This window comes from Bison bison, unplaced genomic scaffold, assembly GCF_000754665.1.
Source record: "Bison bison bison isolate TAMUID 2011002044 unplaced genomic scaffold, Bison_UMD1.0 scf7180017864196, whole genome shotgun sequence".
Lineage (NCBI taxonomy): Eukaryota > Metazoa > Chordata > Mammalia > Artiodactyla > Bovidae > Bison > Bison bison.
Window position 1 is genome coordinate 3,091,423 of NW_011494768.1, and position 15,490 is coordinate 3,106,912.

General features: G+C 43.2%; 1 protein-coding gene across 1 annotated transcript in view; it reads right to left on the reverse strand.

The window, feature by feature from the left end:
• The window catches only part of SPTLC3 (serine palmitoyltransferase, long chain base subunit 3), a 153,120-nt gene that overhangs the window by 2,437 nt on the left and 135,193 nt on the right, over positions 1-15,490 (reverse strand). The window contains exons 10-11 of the mRNA XM_010844153.1: positions 13,059-13,194; positions 5,657-5,786 (exon numbers count right to left, since the gene is read on the reverse strand). Coding sequence (XP_010842455.1) covers positions 5,657-5,786; positions 13,059-13,194 — 266 coding nt within the window. The remainder of the gene's footprint in view (positions 1-5,656; positions 5,787-13,058; positions 13,195-15,490) is intronic.

Below are 15,490 nucleotides of genomic sequence, written 5' to 3' on the forward strand. Positions count from 1 at the left end.
CTGACCAGGAAGAAAATGAACTTGGAGGTAACTAATTCCTTCCCTGGTGGCTTAGACAGTAAAGAATCTGCCTGCAATGCAGGAGACCCGGGTTCAATCCATATGTAGGGAAATGAACATCCTCCTTTCTCTCTCCCATGCTTCCTCATCCCTCCCACACTCAGCTTTTAAATACTCAGCTCTACGCTCCATAGAATAATAGAGTTTAAAACCCTAAGGGACCAAGAGCTCATCTATTTCAATTCTCTTAATCCAGACAGGTAAAGGTACAATTTTACAAATGAAACAACTGAAGTCCAGAATATACACAATGTAATTTTTCCTTCCAGTCTATTGCTAAGCCTACAGAATTGGGCATGCTTTTTTTTTTTAACATTTTGGTTCTGTTTTTCTCAACCAGTCAAAAGAAAATGGAAAGATATTAGAGTCTAATGTTTTTAAAAAAGGGAAAGTAAGAGTTGCTAACATCAGAATAAATGACTCATGGGGCTTCTGGACGTTCTCTGTTAGGAAGACTTTCAAACTGACATCAGTTAATATCTCTATCAAGATGTTATGGATAGTTTATTTCTAGGTGGTACAATTATGGGTGATTAAAGTTTTCTTTTCACTTCATTGCATTTTCTTAACTTTTATACCAAATATAAGCACTAAGAAAAAGCAACAGACATTACATTTTAAGTGGCATAAATCTGGGATAGTTTCTACTGCTTTTGCTGAAGGTGGGGGATGGGGCAGGTCGGTGGCTTTGAAAGTAAAGGACCCACATACTTGGGGGCGAAGGGAGACAATTCATGGACGACGTGGGAGGGGAGCATAGGACTTCAATTATTTATTAATCTCAATCTTTTAAAACTATATTTTTATTTTTAATACAGTTTTAAATGGTACTTTCCGTTTACAGCTATTACAAAATATTGGCTGTATTCCCCAAGTTGCACGATACATCCTTGAGTCCATCTTAAACCCAGTAGCTTGTGCCTCCTGCTCAGCCGCCCCATATTGCCCCTCCTGCCCCAGTAGCAACCACTGGTTTGTTCTCTATGTCTGTGTCTGTTTCTTTTTTCTTATATTCATTAATTTGTTGTATTTTTTAGAGTCCACAGATGAGCACTAGCATACAGAATTTGTCTTTGTGTGACTTATTTTGCTTCTCATAATGCCCTCCACATCCCTCCATGTAGCTGCAAATGGAAAAATTCCATTCTCTTTTATGGCTGAATAGTATTCCATTGTGTGTGTGTGTGTGTGTGTGTGTGTGTGTGTGTGCACACATTACTATTTTCTTTATCCATTTGTCTCTTGATGGACACCTAGGTTGCTTTCATATCTTGGCAATTATAAATAATGCTGCCATGAACATTGGGAGTGTATGTGTCTTTTTAAATTAGTGGCTTTTTTTTTTTTTAGATATATACCCAGGAATGGAATTCCCGGGTCATGTGGCAGTTCTATTTTTATCTTTTGAGAAACCTCTATACTGTTTTTCATGGTAGCTGCACCAATTTACGTTCCCACCAACAGTGCACGAGGGTTCTCTGTTTTCCACATCCTTGCCAACACCTGTTACTTGTGTTCTTTATGATGACAGCCATTCTGACAGATGTGACGTAGTATCTCAAACTATTTAACTGTTTTTGGTGTCTGTTGTAAAATGTGCATAATATGCTGGTAATGCATATATAATCTCAAAATGGATTTATGTTGAGGCTCATTGATCAACTACCTGAAACACACCAGGACTCGAGAAAAGTTGGCTTTATGCAGCTTCTGCTGTCGCGGGGAATACACACTCCTGAACCATCTTCGTAACATCTGGGAAGAGTTACTTGCCACCTTTGGATTCATGCGTGAGAGGATTCTAAGAAAATAGGGGGCCAGTTCTGGGTAGGATGCTGCCAAGAAGTGAGAGAAACTCAGTGTTGGTCATATGTAGATTTCTTATTTGGAAGGTGGGAGGATTAAAAGGTTAGAGCTGACCTTGGGCTTCTCTGGTGGCACAGACAGTGAAGAATCTGCCTGCAATGCAGGAGACCTGGGTTTGATCCTTGGGTCAGGAAACTCCCCTGGAGAAGGAAATAGCTGCCCATTCCAGTATTCTTGCCAGGAGAATTCGATGCACAGAGGTGCCTGGTGGGCTACTGTCCACGGGGTTGCAGAGTCAGACGTAACTGAGCAACTAACACTACCACTCCTCCTACTAAAGCTGACCTCAGTCCTTTACTGAGGACTACCATTCATGTAGGAAGAGGTACATGTTAAGTCACTTTGTGCTTGTAAAGTGGCCCTGTTTCTGTCTTGTTCCAAAGGCGGTCACTGAATAGACTTGTCTAATAATATGTATTTTTGGCAAGTGTTGTTTATGTTCAGTCACCACCTTAATGCCCTGACTTTTCAAAGGGTCATTTTTCATATTCTCTTCTGGTAAGAAACCTGCTCAAAATTTTGTATTGATTTGATGATCTCAAAAGTTTAGAGGCGTTTGTCTAGGTGAGAGTTCCATGCCTCTTCCAAACCAGGTAATCTGTAGGAATTAACTTGTGAAGACAACCACAGGGTCTGATATCTACTGAACTGGCTATTCATTGAGTTCCTCAATGTTGTTTGGGTCAGAAATAAGATGCAAATCCACCCAGGTTACTCATCCCTTCTGCTGTCTCTAGAGCTTGCTTCTCAGCATGTGGACTTCTCCCCACACCTGCAATGTTCCTCTCATAACTCCCTTCTTCTATTGATGTGTAAACATGCTCAAGTCTCCCTCCACTTTCAAAAGCTTTTTCTAAACCAGTTTTTCTTGTCTTTACAAATTTCTTGAAAATCTTATCTACCCTTTCTTCAGAAAACTAAGATCATGGCATCTGGTCCCATCACTTCATGGGAAATAGATGGGGAAACAGTGGAAACAGTGTCAGACTTTATTTTTTGGGCTCCAAAATCACTGCAGATGGTGATTGCAGCCATGATATTAAAAGATGCTTACTCCTTGGAAGGAAAGTTATGACCAACCTAGATAGCATATTGAAAAGCAGAGACATTACTTTGCCAACAAAGGTCCATCTAGTCAAGGCTATGGTTTTTCCAGTGGTCATGTATGGATGTGAGAGTTGGACTGTGAAGAAAGCTGAGCGCTGAAGAACTGATACTTTTGAACTGTGGTGTTGGAGAAGACTCTTGAGAGTCCCTTGGACTGCAAGGAGATCCAACCAGTCCATTCTAAAGGAGATCAGTCCTGGGTGTTCATTGGAAGGACTGATGTTGAAGCTGAAACTCCAGTACTATGGCCACCTCATGCGAAGAGTTGACTCATTGGAAAAGACCCTGCTGCTGGGAAAGATTGAGGGCAGGAGGGGAAGGGGACAACAGAGGATGAGATGGCTGGATGGCATCACCGACTCGATGGACATGGGTTTGGGTGAACTCCGGGAGTTGGTGATAGACAGGAAGGCCTGGTGTGCTGCAATTCATGGGGTCGCAAAGAGTCGGACATGACTGAGTGACTGAACTGGACTGAATAGACCCTTTTTTATCATCATTCATTACATTTAGAAGAAATGATTTGTTAAAATTAATACACTGGAAATATACACTCATTTTAGAGAAATTGGACAATGTAGAACAGAAACAGCAAAGTTCTCCCATCATCTCAAAACCTAGAGTTAGTTCAGTTGTTAATGTGTCATCTAATGAATCATTGCTGTGTTGTTATTCTTGTTGTTGAGTCACTAAGTCACATCTGACTCTGAGGCTGAGATGGTTGGATGGCATCACCGACTCAATGGACATGGGTTTGGGTGAACTCCAGGAGTTGGTGATGGACAGGGAGGCCTGGTGTGCTGTGGTTCATGGGGTCGCAAAGAGTTGAACATGACTGGGTGACTGAACTGAAATGAACTGAGCTCCATCTGAGCCCAGGTCCTCATCTGTGATTCCTGTATCCACCCACAGATGCAGGCACTTCTGGAGTCTGCCCTTCGCTCATGTACTTATATTCGGACAATTCTTTCTTCTACCATTGACTTTAGTGATCTCCCCTTGAAGTGAAGTGAAAGTCACTCAGTCACGTCCAACTCTTTGTGACCCATGGACTGTAGCCCACCAGGCTCCTCTGTCCATGGAATTCTCCAGGCCAGAATACTGGAGTGGATTGCCACTTCCTTCTCAAGGGGATCTTCCCAATCCAGGGATCAAACCCAGGTCTCCCGCATTGCAGGCAGACTCTTTACCAACCGAGCCACCTGGGAAGCCCGGATCTCCCCTTAGTTCCTCACATTACAGCAACTCCAGTCTTGCGTGTTATCCTAAGCTCTAGAATTGGATTTTCCTTTTTAAAAATTTTATTAAAGTATAGTTGGTTTACAGTGTTGTATTAACTTTCTCTACACAGCAGAGTGATTCAGTTATACATACATATATTGTTTTTCACATTCTTTTCCATTATGGTTTGTCCCAGAATATTGAGTGTAGTTCCCTGTGCTATACAGTAGGTCCTTGCTATTTATCCATCCTATATACATATATAGTGGAACTTTCCCACCAATGGCTCATAGACATGTAATCCCTACCTGTCTACAACTGAGCTCATTTGATTCCCCTAGTCCTGCTGATGATTTGCTATTCTTTGCCACATACCCTTATTTCCTAGTAACTTGGCTCTGCTGTCCTTCATTCACTAGAGGACTAGAGACCTTGGATTATCCTTGATTCCCTGGCCCACATGTGTCCTGCATCCAAATATTTGCCAAGTCTTGGCAGATCCATGCATGCATAATGTCTGTTCCTAGATTCATTTCTTTTGCTCCCATTGCCCTTGACCTCATCATCTCTCATTTTGCTCAAATAGCTCCTTACATGTGATGACTCGCTGCACTTCCACGCTCCTGCAGTTATCTTCACTAGATTGTCATCTAGAGTGTCTGTCCTGCGGTTGTCATTCTCCACTAGGTGAATTTATTCTCTCTGGTATGATTATGAGGTGCCTGTTTATAGTACGTCCTCTTAGACGTTTTGCCCCAGAGTTTTGCATAGAGCAGACATCTGATAGCGTTTGCTAAACTGCATTGATTTTTATGAGACAGTTTCATCAATTCCAAACTGACTGACCTGGCTTGGATCTGGTAGTATTCATTCATACAGAGATTGAAATTTAAGGACAGTAAAATGGTAAAATGGTTTTGAAATCCTTTGCACCCCAGGTAGGATGAGCTTTTACAATAGGTCTGTCTTTGATGTTGGCTTTCCAAATGTGGCTTATTTGGGTCCTATTTTCTTGTGATGGATGTAGTGGCTCTGACCAGCGCCAGGGTGTAGGCAATTGCTGCTGAAACAGCACAAGAAATCAGCATCAGCATTTAAGAAGAAGCCAAGAGCAGACGTCTGGCTTCTCAGTCAGTCTTTGCTGTGAAACCGAAACACTGACTTGACTCAAGTCTTCCCTGGGTTGGTTTTCTTTTCTGTCTGCGGAGTTGATCACATTGTTGTGCGTTGCTGGGACTCCCCTCCCCCATCCCCTTATTTTTTTTAAGTAGTGAGGGTTATTGGTGTTGTTTCCTTACACCATCCAAGAGAAATCCACGGAAACCCAAGCAAGCTCTGTAAAAGAAGGCACTCAGACTCCGAGGCCCCATCCCACTGCTTCTGCTGGGCCGTGGGCACTCACCGTGTCCAGCATCTCCTGGGTGTGTGCTGCTGAAACACAAAACCGAGCCCGCGCTTCTGCAAGGGGCGTAGCTGGAAATCCAACGACCACCACACCGATTTTTCTGTTTAATAGATGCCTTGCAAAAGCCCTAAGGGAAAGATTAAGAAGGAGGTTAACTGAGACATGACAAAATTCTACTGCAAAAAACGGAATGTGGCTAATGACTTTGTTTTTAAAAAATAAGTAGAAGATAACTGAAGTAATGACACTTCCGTCAAATACAATTGACCAGGAAATGTGGCAGCCAGTCACTTGGTGGCACCCGTAACTGTGTGTGTATTTTGTGGGACACGGCCCGTTCATTAGACAATGGTGTGTTCAGTCTTCGACACTGAGCAGAAAATGCGGATGGACATGGACACGACCGTGATCCTGGTTGGACAAATTTGCATATATGGAAACTTTTTGTCTGTAGAGTTCCTAAGGAATAAAAGCCCTAACACACTTGTAGGATGAGAACAGAGACACAGACTTCGAGCAGGGACTAGTGGACACAGAGGAAAGGAGAGGGTGTGATGAAGTGAGAGAGTAGCATTGACATATATTCATTACCTTGTGTAAAATGGACAGCTAATGAGAAGCTGCTGTCTACACAAGGAGCCCAGTCCGTGCTCCGTGATGACTCAGAGGGGTGGGATTGGTGGGGGTGGGGCGGGAGTGGGGCTCAGGAGGAAGGGGATATATGTATACATGCGACTGATTCATGTTGTTGTACACGGAAACCAACACAGCATTGTAAAGAAATTATACTCCAATAAAAAGAACCATAACACAATGCAATTACATAAGGAAACAATTTGTTATATGCAAACCTATATGCTTTCAATACTTAATACAGTACCGATAATACAGTGTGGAGATTCTTATAAGCCTCTACTTTGTGACTGTAATTTCAGAATCAGGATCAGAGGGTCTGCAGGAGACAACCCCAAGCCACGTTCTCTCTCCAGAGCCAAGGATTTTATTTTCCATCAAGCCAAAGATATGAAATAGCAAGGGTCTTCTCACTTTTTATGTGTGCCTTCAGGGATAATAAACCCATTGGCTGGACTAAGCGGGGATGGGGAGGAGGGTGGGAGGGAAAGAAGTGTTCACTCACAGAGTCTTTCTCTAGTAGGAGCCTAGAGGCGTAGGTCATAGAATTTCAAAGCTCTGTGATACAGAGTAAAACCTTTTAAAGCTAGGATTCCTTCCCCTTAACCACTTCTGCTGCTAAGTCGCTTCAGTCGTGTCCCACTCTGTGCGACCCCATAGAAGGCAGCCCACCAGGCTCCCCCGTCCCTGGGATTCTCCAGGCAAGAACACTGGAGTGGGTTGCTATTTCCTTCTCCAATGCATGAAAGTGAAAAGTGAAAGTGAAGTCGCTCAGTCATGTTCGACTCTTCGCGACCCCATGGACTGCAGCCCCACCAGACTCCTCCGTCCATGGGATTTTCCAGGCAAGAGTACTGGAGTGGGGTGCCATTTCAGAGCTAATCTCAGTAACGATTCTAGAATAATGAGCTCCCGAAGTCTGTAAATTTCTTGCACTGAGATCCAACCTCAGGCACAGGCTTGTGCGTCCAAGTAAGTAAGTATTTCCCTCTCTGTGCTCATCACTCCCCACAGGACTCCTTTGTCCTTGAGAAGCTCTGCCCACAAGTGGGGTAAAGGTCTCAGATCTTCTAAGCTTTAAGAGGCGGTGGTTGTTGTTTAGTCGCTAAGTCATGTCCGACTCTGTCACCCCAGGGACTGTAGTCTGCCAGGTTCCTCCGTCCATGGGATTTTCCAGGCAAGAGTACTGGAGTGGGGTGCCATTTCAGAGCTAATCTCAGTAACGATTCTAGAATAATGAGCTCCCGAAGTCTGTAAATTTCTTGCACTGAGATCCAACCTCAGGCACAGGCTTGTGCGTCCAAGTAAGTAAGTATTTCCCTCTCTGTGCTCATCACTCCCCACAGGACTCCTTTGTCCTTGAGAAGCTCTGCCCACAAGTGGGGTAAAGGTCTCAGATCTTCTAAGCTTTAAGAGGCGGTGGTTGTTGTTTAGTCGCTAAGTCATGTCCGACTCTGTCACCCCAGGGACTGTAGTCTGCCAGGTTCCTCCGTCCAGGGATTTTCCAGGCAAGAATACTGGAGTGGGTTGCCACTTCCTTCTCCTTTGCGGGTGTCTTATTTTAGGCTGGAAGCTGACAGCACCACAGAAACCCTGAGTTTCAGGAAGAATCCTCGATGCAGCCACAGAGAGGAAGGTTGTGGGGTCTCTCCTTCTCCTCCTGTTTAGCTGACGGCTTTTAGGTTTCCTCAGGCAGAAGGCGGGTTATCAAAGGAAGCGATGGAGATTACAGGGACCACCAAACACAGCCTCTCTGGCCCCCTGGCTCAGGCAAGGCGAGATTCAGCCTTTGATTTGGGAAGGTTGCAAGGAGATGGAGCTTTCTAACTGAGGAAGCTTGAAAACCGGCCATTCTTTCTCTTTCTTGATCACCCTATGGAAGGCTGCCCACGGAACTGCACAGGATGAGAGCTTGTAATTGTCTGAGAAACAAGTCAAGAGCTTTTATTGCTAGAGTACAAACCACCTGACCCATGATTTCTGGTCGGCTTTTGGGACTCCCCAAAGACCATTTTCACTGTCTGCACTTTCCTCTTTGTACCAGAGGAAGTGAGTTTTGCCAAAGAATGTAGAGTGAAATACATGCCTGTTGATTCATTAGGTTAATCTGAGGCCTCCTTGGAGCATGTCTAAATTTAAAGCTTACAACTTACACAACTAAAGCTAGCCTCCTTCAGTTAATGTATATGATTGTTCTGAATGTTCAGCATAATGAGCCTCTGGGTTTGTACTCCCCAAATCAAATTAGAGCTGGCATAGCCCGAAAGAAACTAAACTACTTGAATAAGAAGAATAAAATATTAGCCTTGCACTGAGCACAGCATCAGTGCATTTTCTGCACCACCATCCTCCAAGCACATGATGAGGCCTGGGGCTGGAAAATGTCAGTCCTCCACCAAATAGGAAATACAATTCTTCTGATTACTTAAGTGATTTTTTATCAGTGAAATCACATTCTACTCTACTACATAGAAGAGTCCAGTGGTAGAGCTGCAGTAAGACTTTATTCAAAAGGATACCTGGCTAGAGATCATATTTCTATTCTGCAGTGGGGGGGAAATGTGAAGAAATCACGGTTCTTTAATAAAATCAAAGGTTTTTAAATAAGCAAATGGAAAAAGTGTTCAGACACTGGCTGAGACAACTAACCCTCTGTTTCAAAAGCTTTTCTGCATATAAACTTTCCATTGAAGGAATATCCGAGAAGAAAACAAGACCAGGGAATGGCTACTCCTGCCAACAATAGATAACATTACCTTTTGGAACTAAACTGTTCTAAGTTTCCTTAACAACAGAAATAATTAGATTTTTTTTGGTGCTAATTGTATAGTCCCCATTGTACTAATCCATGCCCTTTTGATTCACCAATGATGACATTAAAGAGCGTTAAATTATACTCTGCATTGGTTTACAGAGATGTGTATTTTCCCCCATGGACTAAAGCTTGAGAGGCTGTGCAGTGCACTGAAAAGAGCCCTGGTTTAGGAGGCAAATGGAACTGACCTGAACTCTGGGCTCTAGTACCTACAACAGGAGTGACACTGAGAAAATAGTTTTGACTTTGTGCATTTAGGTGTCTCCATTTGTAAACCCGAGCTAGGCATCCCACCTTCAATGGCTGAACATTGGCTTTAAGAGCCTTCCTTAGCATATAATTAACATTCAGCAATATTAGCTCCTCCTTAAAACTATCTTACATGGAAAGGTATTAGATTATTCGACACATCATCCAAGGTCCAGTTGATGCAGGACATAGCAAGATCTTTTCCTACTCTTTTCCTGGAAGTTTTATTTTTATTAAAGGATAATAATTATTTTACTTTATCCTGTATAAAATAAAGATTTTTTAAAATATTGTAATTATTTTAAAAAGACATGCAACCACAATGACTCAATCTTACACTCAGTTGAAACTAGTAATAATAATCATTGTAGCCACAGTGGTAGAAGTAGTTGTAATAATGATGTCTACCACTGAGTGCTTATTCAATCACTATACAAAGTGCTTCATATGCACTATTAATACAATTAAAAATAACAGCCAACACTGAGTAGACCGTAAGAGGTGACATGCCAATGCTGATACACTTCATCTTGTTTAATCTTCACATGATGTTAGGAAATAGGTCCTATTCAACCCCATTTTCTTTCTTTTTTAAAATTTATGTTTAATTGGAAGATAATTGTCTTATGATGTTGTTTGGTTTCCACTGCACAACTTGAATCAGCCATAATTACACACGTGTCCCCTCCCTCCCCTCTCCCATCCTCAGAGCACCGGACTGAGCTCCCTGTGTTACACCACAGCTTCCCACTAGCCATCTGTTTTGCACACGGTAGCGTGCACATGGTAGTGTTCACGTGCCAGTGCTGCTCTCTTACTTCATCCCCACTCTCCTTCCCCCTCTATTTTCACAGTCTTTATTCTTTCCCCACAAATGGCTTCATCAGTACCATTTTTCTAGATTCCATATACATGTGTTAATATGTGATATTTTTTAATGACTTATTTAATGCTGTATAATAGACACAAGGTTCATCCATCTCATTTCAACTAACTCAAATTTGTTCTTTTTACTGGCTGAATAATATTCCATTGGGCTTCCCTGGTGGCTCAGATGGTAAAGAATCTGCTTGCAATATGGGAGACGTGGGTTCGAGCCTTGGGTTGGGAAGAAACCCTGGAGGATGGCATGGCAACCCACTCCAGTATTCTTGCCTGGAAAATCCCTGTGGACAGAGGAGCCTGGCAGGCTACAGTCCATGGGATCTTAAGAGTCAGACATGCCTGAGTGACTTGGCACAGCACAATATTCCACTGTATATATGTACCATAACTTCTTTATCCATTCATCTGTCAATGGACATCTAGGTTGCTTCCAGGTTCTGGCTATTGTAAACTGTGCTGCAATGAACACTGGGGTACATGCATCATGCATCTTTTTGAATTATGATCTTCTCAGGGTATAAAGAGGAGAAGGCAATGGCACCCCACTCCAGTACTCCTGCCTGGAAAATCACATGGATGGAAGGGCCTGGTGGGCTGCAGTCCATGGGGTCGCTAGGAGTCAGACACGACTGAGCGACTTCACTTTATTTTTTCACTTTCATGCATTGGAGAAGGAAATGGCAACCCACTCCAGTGTTCTTGCCTGGAGAATCCCAGGGTTGGGGGAGCCTGGTGGGCAGCCGTCTATGGGGTCGCACAGAGTCGGACATGACTGAAGCGACTTAGCAGCAGCAGCAGCAGCAGGGTATAAAGATGCTCAATGTTGCTTATCATTAGAGAAATGCAAATAAAAATTACCATGAAGTATCACCTCACACTGGTCAGAATGGCTATCATTAAAAAAATCTATAAACAATAAACACTGGAGAGGGTATGAAGAAAAAGGGAACCCTCTTGCACTATTGGTGGGAATGTAAGTTGATACAACCACTATGGAGAACAGTATGGAAATTCCTTAAAAAGCTAGGAATAAAACTACCATATGACCCAGCAATCCCACTACTGGCCAATGTACCCTGATATATCTCATTTTCAATATGAGAAAATCAGGGATTCAGAAGTTTGGTTTAATGAGGAAGAGACAGAATGAAAATTCTTTTTCATTCCAAACATCTCATTATACTCTAGAACACAACTTTTCCAGGAAACTCCTTCTCAGTTTTACTTTCATTTTTCACATTAGCTTTGCCAAGTCAGGACTCCTGTCATATAAAGCAGGAGAAGAACTCTCTTTCATTCTGTCACCATGCACTTAAGTGCATTTGTTTTGTTTGTCGTGGGCTCTTCTCATTAGATGGACTCAACTTCCCATCCTGTTGAGGTTCTAATTCCAGCTTCCATCATCAAATATCAAGCATACTCCCTAACACCACCCTCCAGTATTGTGTACTTGACGCATTCCAAAATAAAGCAAGCTTACTTCTGGTGTTTTCATTTGAGCAAATCATAAGGTATTAGATAAGCATGGGCTAAGCGTGGAGTCGGAACACGCCACTTCCCTGGCCACTCTGAGTAAATGTGGACTTTTTCCGTGCCATCCAAGACCAGATGCTAGAGGGCTTTGGGGTATCTGCCGCTCGGAATCACCATTGTCCCCGCTCCCCGCCATCAGCACAGAGCAGTGTCCTGTGGCATTCCCGAAGCACCCTGTCTTCTGGGCCACCCCAAGCGCTGATTTCCTGACCCAGATCCACAAACAAAGGGCTCAGTGGTGGACAACGGTGGTGCACGAGGCCCTGGCAAAATGACGTAAGAGTGGACATCAAAGAAACCATCTTTTAGGAATGTTTAACGCAGTCCTAACCATCATGAGTTTTCAACAAATAGCCCCAGAGCTTCTTTTCTATACTACTTCTAATAGTCTGCCAATCAACCTAGACTGTCAGAGAATCAAATAGAAAGTTCCAACAATATGGTTGTGTTAAAGGAGTGTCAGGACCTCCAGAATCTGATGAACATCTGTTGATAATTACTTTCTCCCATGTGCTGGGTCAGACACACAAATATTTTATATTTAGAAAAGATTTTAATTAATTTCTTTTTAATCACAGAGTTCATTCATGTCTAGCAGATTGGAGAATGACTCCTGGAAAAACTCATTAACACCATATTGAGAAAAAGTCATTTTTTTTTCTCTTTATGCATTTGTTACTAATGCTCAATTTCAGAGTCACAATCAGTGGAAAAGAGCCTGAAGTCGGCTTACAGGAGAGGTATTAAAATTTGGTGTTGGGAGCAAGAGCTTTGGAGCAAGAGCCTAAGTTTGGGTTGGCCTTTTGGTTTTCCTACACTTGATCTTGACTTTGGAAAGCTGTTTAACTGCTCTCAGCCTCAGTTTCCCCACACATGAGGCTGCCTTCTTTGGAGGATGGCTATGAGAGTTCAACGGGAGAGCGCACAGAGCCTAGTCATGTTGTTTTTGAATGTTGGGAGAGAGGGTCTTTTGAGGTTCTCCCCAAGAAAGATCTTGGGGCAGGAGGAAGGGCAGGACCCTTGTTCATTTATAGCTGAGGCCTCAGGCAGCAAGTGGTTTCGCCCAATTCACAGAGCGTGGAAATGGTGGGCCGCAGCACCTGGCTCCCTTCCCACAAGACCTTGTGACTTTTGAGAAACTGGACAAGTGAGTTTTGAGCTTAGCATCTTGCGCAAGATGCAAAGCAGCATCTGCGCTGAAAGAGTCCCCTGGTGTCGGAGCGCCATCTCCATCAGATCACCCTGGGGCTTAGGTGTTATGGTGGGGGTCTGCTGGATACTCACGCTACTTTCGCAGGCATGTAAAGGAGCAGGGGGACCACAGGAGACTCTTCGTTGCCATACACAATGAATCCCATTTTGCTTAGTCTCTGTCTGAAGTATCTTGTATTTTTTGCCAGTTGCTGTACTCTCTGCAGCCCTGGAAGGAAATAGGCATGAAATCCATCAGACTGTCTTGGCAAGTGCTGTTAAGTCTTTCTGCAGGCCTGCATTAAGGGCTGGAGGAGGGTCAGAGCAGGATGGGCAAAGATCTCCTGGTGGGCAGGGTGGGCACTGATGCCTGGGACCTGCCCTGCGCCTGGAAGACAGGGTCTGGGGGATGGTGCTGCTGGCCACTGCTGCCAACTACAGTCATGCTAGGCTTCAGGGCAGCAGGGGAGCAGGAAGTGTGTCTCGCCAGAACAAAGGAGGTGAACTACTATTTACTAGGTACCCACAGTGTGTGGAATCTGCTAAGTGCTATAGACACGTTAGTTCAGGGGAAGGGAATGTGACAGGAAACAGAACACCAACCAAGAAGGAGATTGTTGCAAATCTCAACTATCCCTCTTCTTTTCTGTCATTACTCTTCACCCCTTCCCGCATCCTCATTCTCCAGGAAGATCCCTCCCCAGCTCTGCCAGTCCTCAGAAAGCAGACCATGAGGGAGAAAACACCTTGTTTGTTATACTTTCTTCAGAAAGCTGACCTATCCCCCAGGCTGGCAACAGCCCGTGGATGAAGGATACGCTTGGTTCATTTGGCTGCTGCCCCGGGAGCTGTGAGTGGGTCTCTCATGAGAACTTTGCCAAAGAGATAATACATATGAATTAAACCAGTAAGACTGTCTTGCTAGTAGAGCATGACTATAAAAAATTTAGAGAGAATCAACAACTGGATGAAAAACAAAAAATGATGGGAATTGAGAGAAAAGTGTATTACTGGAATCTATGAGACAGAGGAAATCATTGGTCAGTAGAAACTAGGGTAGCCATTAAGTAGAGAAGTGGGCAGTGCAAGGTCAGTCAGGAGCAACGAGAGAAAAGAGATAGAAACAGTCTCCTGGGGGAGACAGGCATGAATCAAATAATCACAAATGAATGTAAAGTTGCAACTCTGACGACGGTGGTAACGAATGCCGTGTGGTATTTGGGAGTCCACAGTGGAGAGCTTAGACCAAGTCCGAGGAAAGCAACGCGTGATGAGTGAACTGAGATCTGAAAGATAGACAAAGGTTACCAAAATAAAGAGGAGGGAATTCCTCACCCAGAAAACAGATGCAACGGTCCTATAGTTTGTAGAAAAAACAGAATGGTTGAGAACCAGCAAGAAGTGGTTGAGGGCAGGGCAAGATAGAAGGAACAAGTGAGTAGATTGTCTGAAAAACCAGAAGTACAGGGATTAGAGAATCCAGCATTGAGTGCTTGGGAAGAGGAGCTTAAAAGGGAGACAAAAGCAGAGCAATCAGGGAGGGAAAAGAAGTCAGGAGAACTGGCATTCACTGGCATCATTAATATGGCGCTCATGGATAACTGTTGCTTTGAGGGTTCCTAGCTGGGACTTGGTTTTAAAGAAACAGTTAGTTACAGGTATAGTTTACCTTCATTCATACGGGCTTTTAGTTTCCTACCCACCTTCCTGAAACAATAAGCTCTCTCCCCTAAAATTTCAGATTTGCAACATGAATCCAGGAAAGGGACTTGGAGAGGTGTAGAACCATTTGCATAAATTTTGTTGCATAGACACAGCCTCTTTTGTGCTTTAAAAAAAAAAAAAGAATTGTTTTGGAACATGCTGAAGTGTCTTCTGGTACAGAGAGGAAGCGATTTGAAGGACAGAACTAGAAGTGAAGAAGAAAAATATTTGTCATTACTTCAAAAAATTTTCTTCATCCATACATTGAAACTGTGCGTGCTTAGGAAGATAAGAACATAGGAGCAGGGGGTATTGTGGATCAGAAAAGAGGGGCTGGACTATGACTTGCTTAAAGAAGGTGATTCAGATACAAATGAACTTATTTACAAAACAGAAACAGACATAAAAAACAGACTTATGGTTACTAAAGGGGAAACATCGAGGGAATAAATCAAGAGCTTGGGATGAATGTACACATACGACTATACATAAGATGGATAACCAACGAGGATCTACTATATACTAATAGCACAGGGAACCACTCAATGTTCTGTGATGACCTATGAGAAGCAAATCTAAAAACAAATGTATACATCTACATGTATACCTGAATCAATTTGCTGTACACCTAAAACTAACACAGCATTGCAAATCAACTATACGTCAATAAAATAAAATAAAAAAAAAAGAAGGTGTTCCAAATGAAGGCACAGATATACATCCCAGTCTTCAAAATGTATTCCATATGGCTCGTCCCCTTGTGCGTTCAGCTCTTCTGTTGATGGTTAGCTGTACAATGAATAGATGAGTTCATCAGGCTG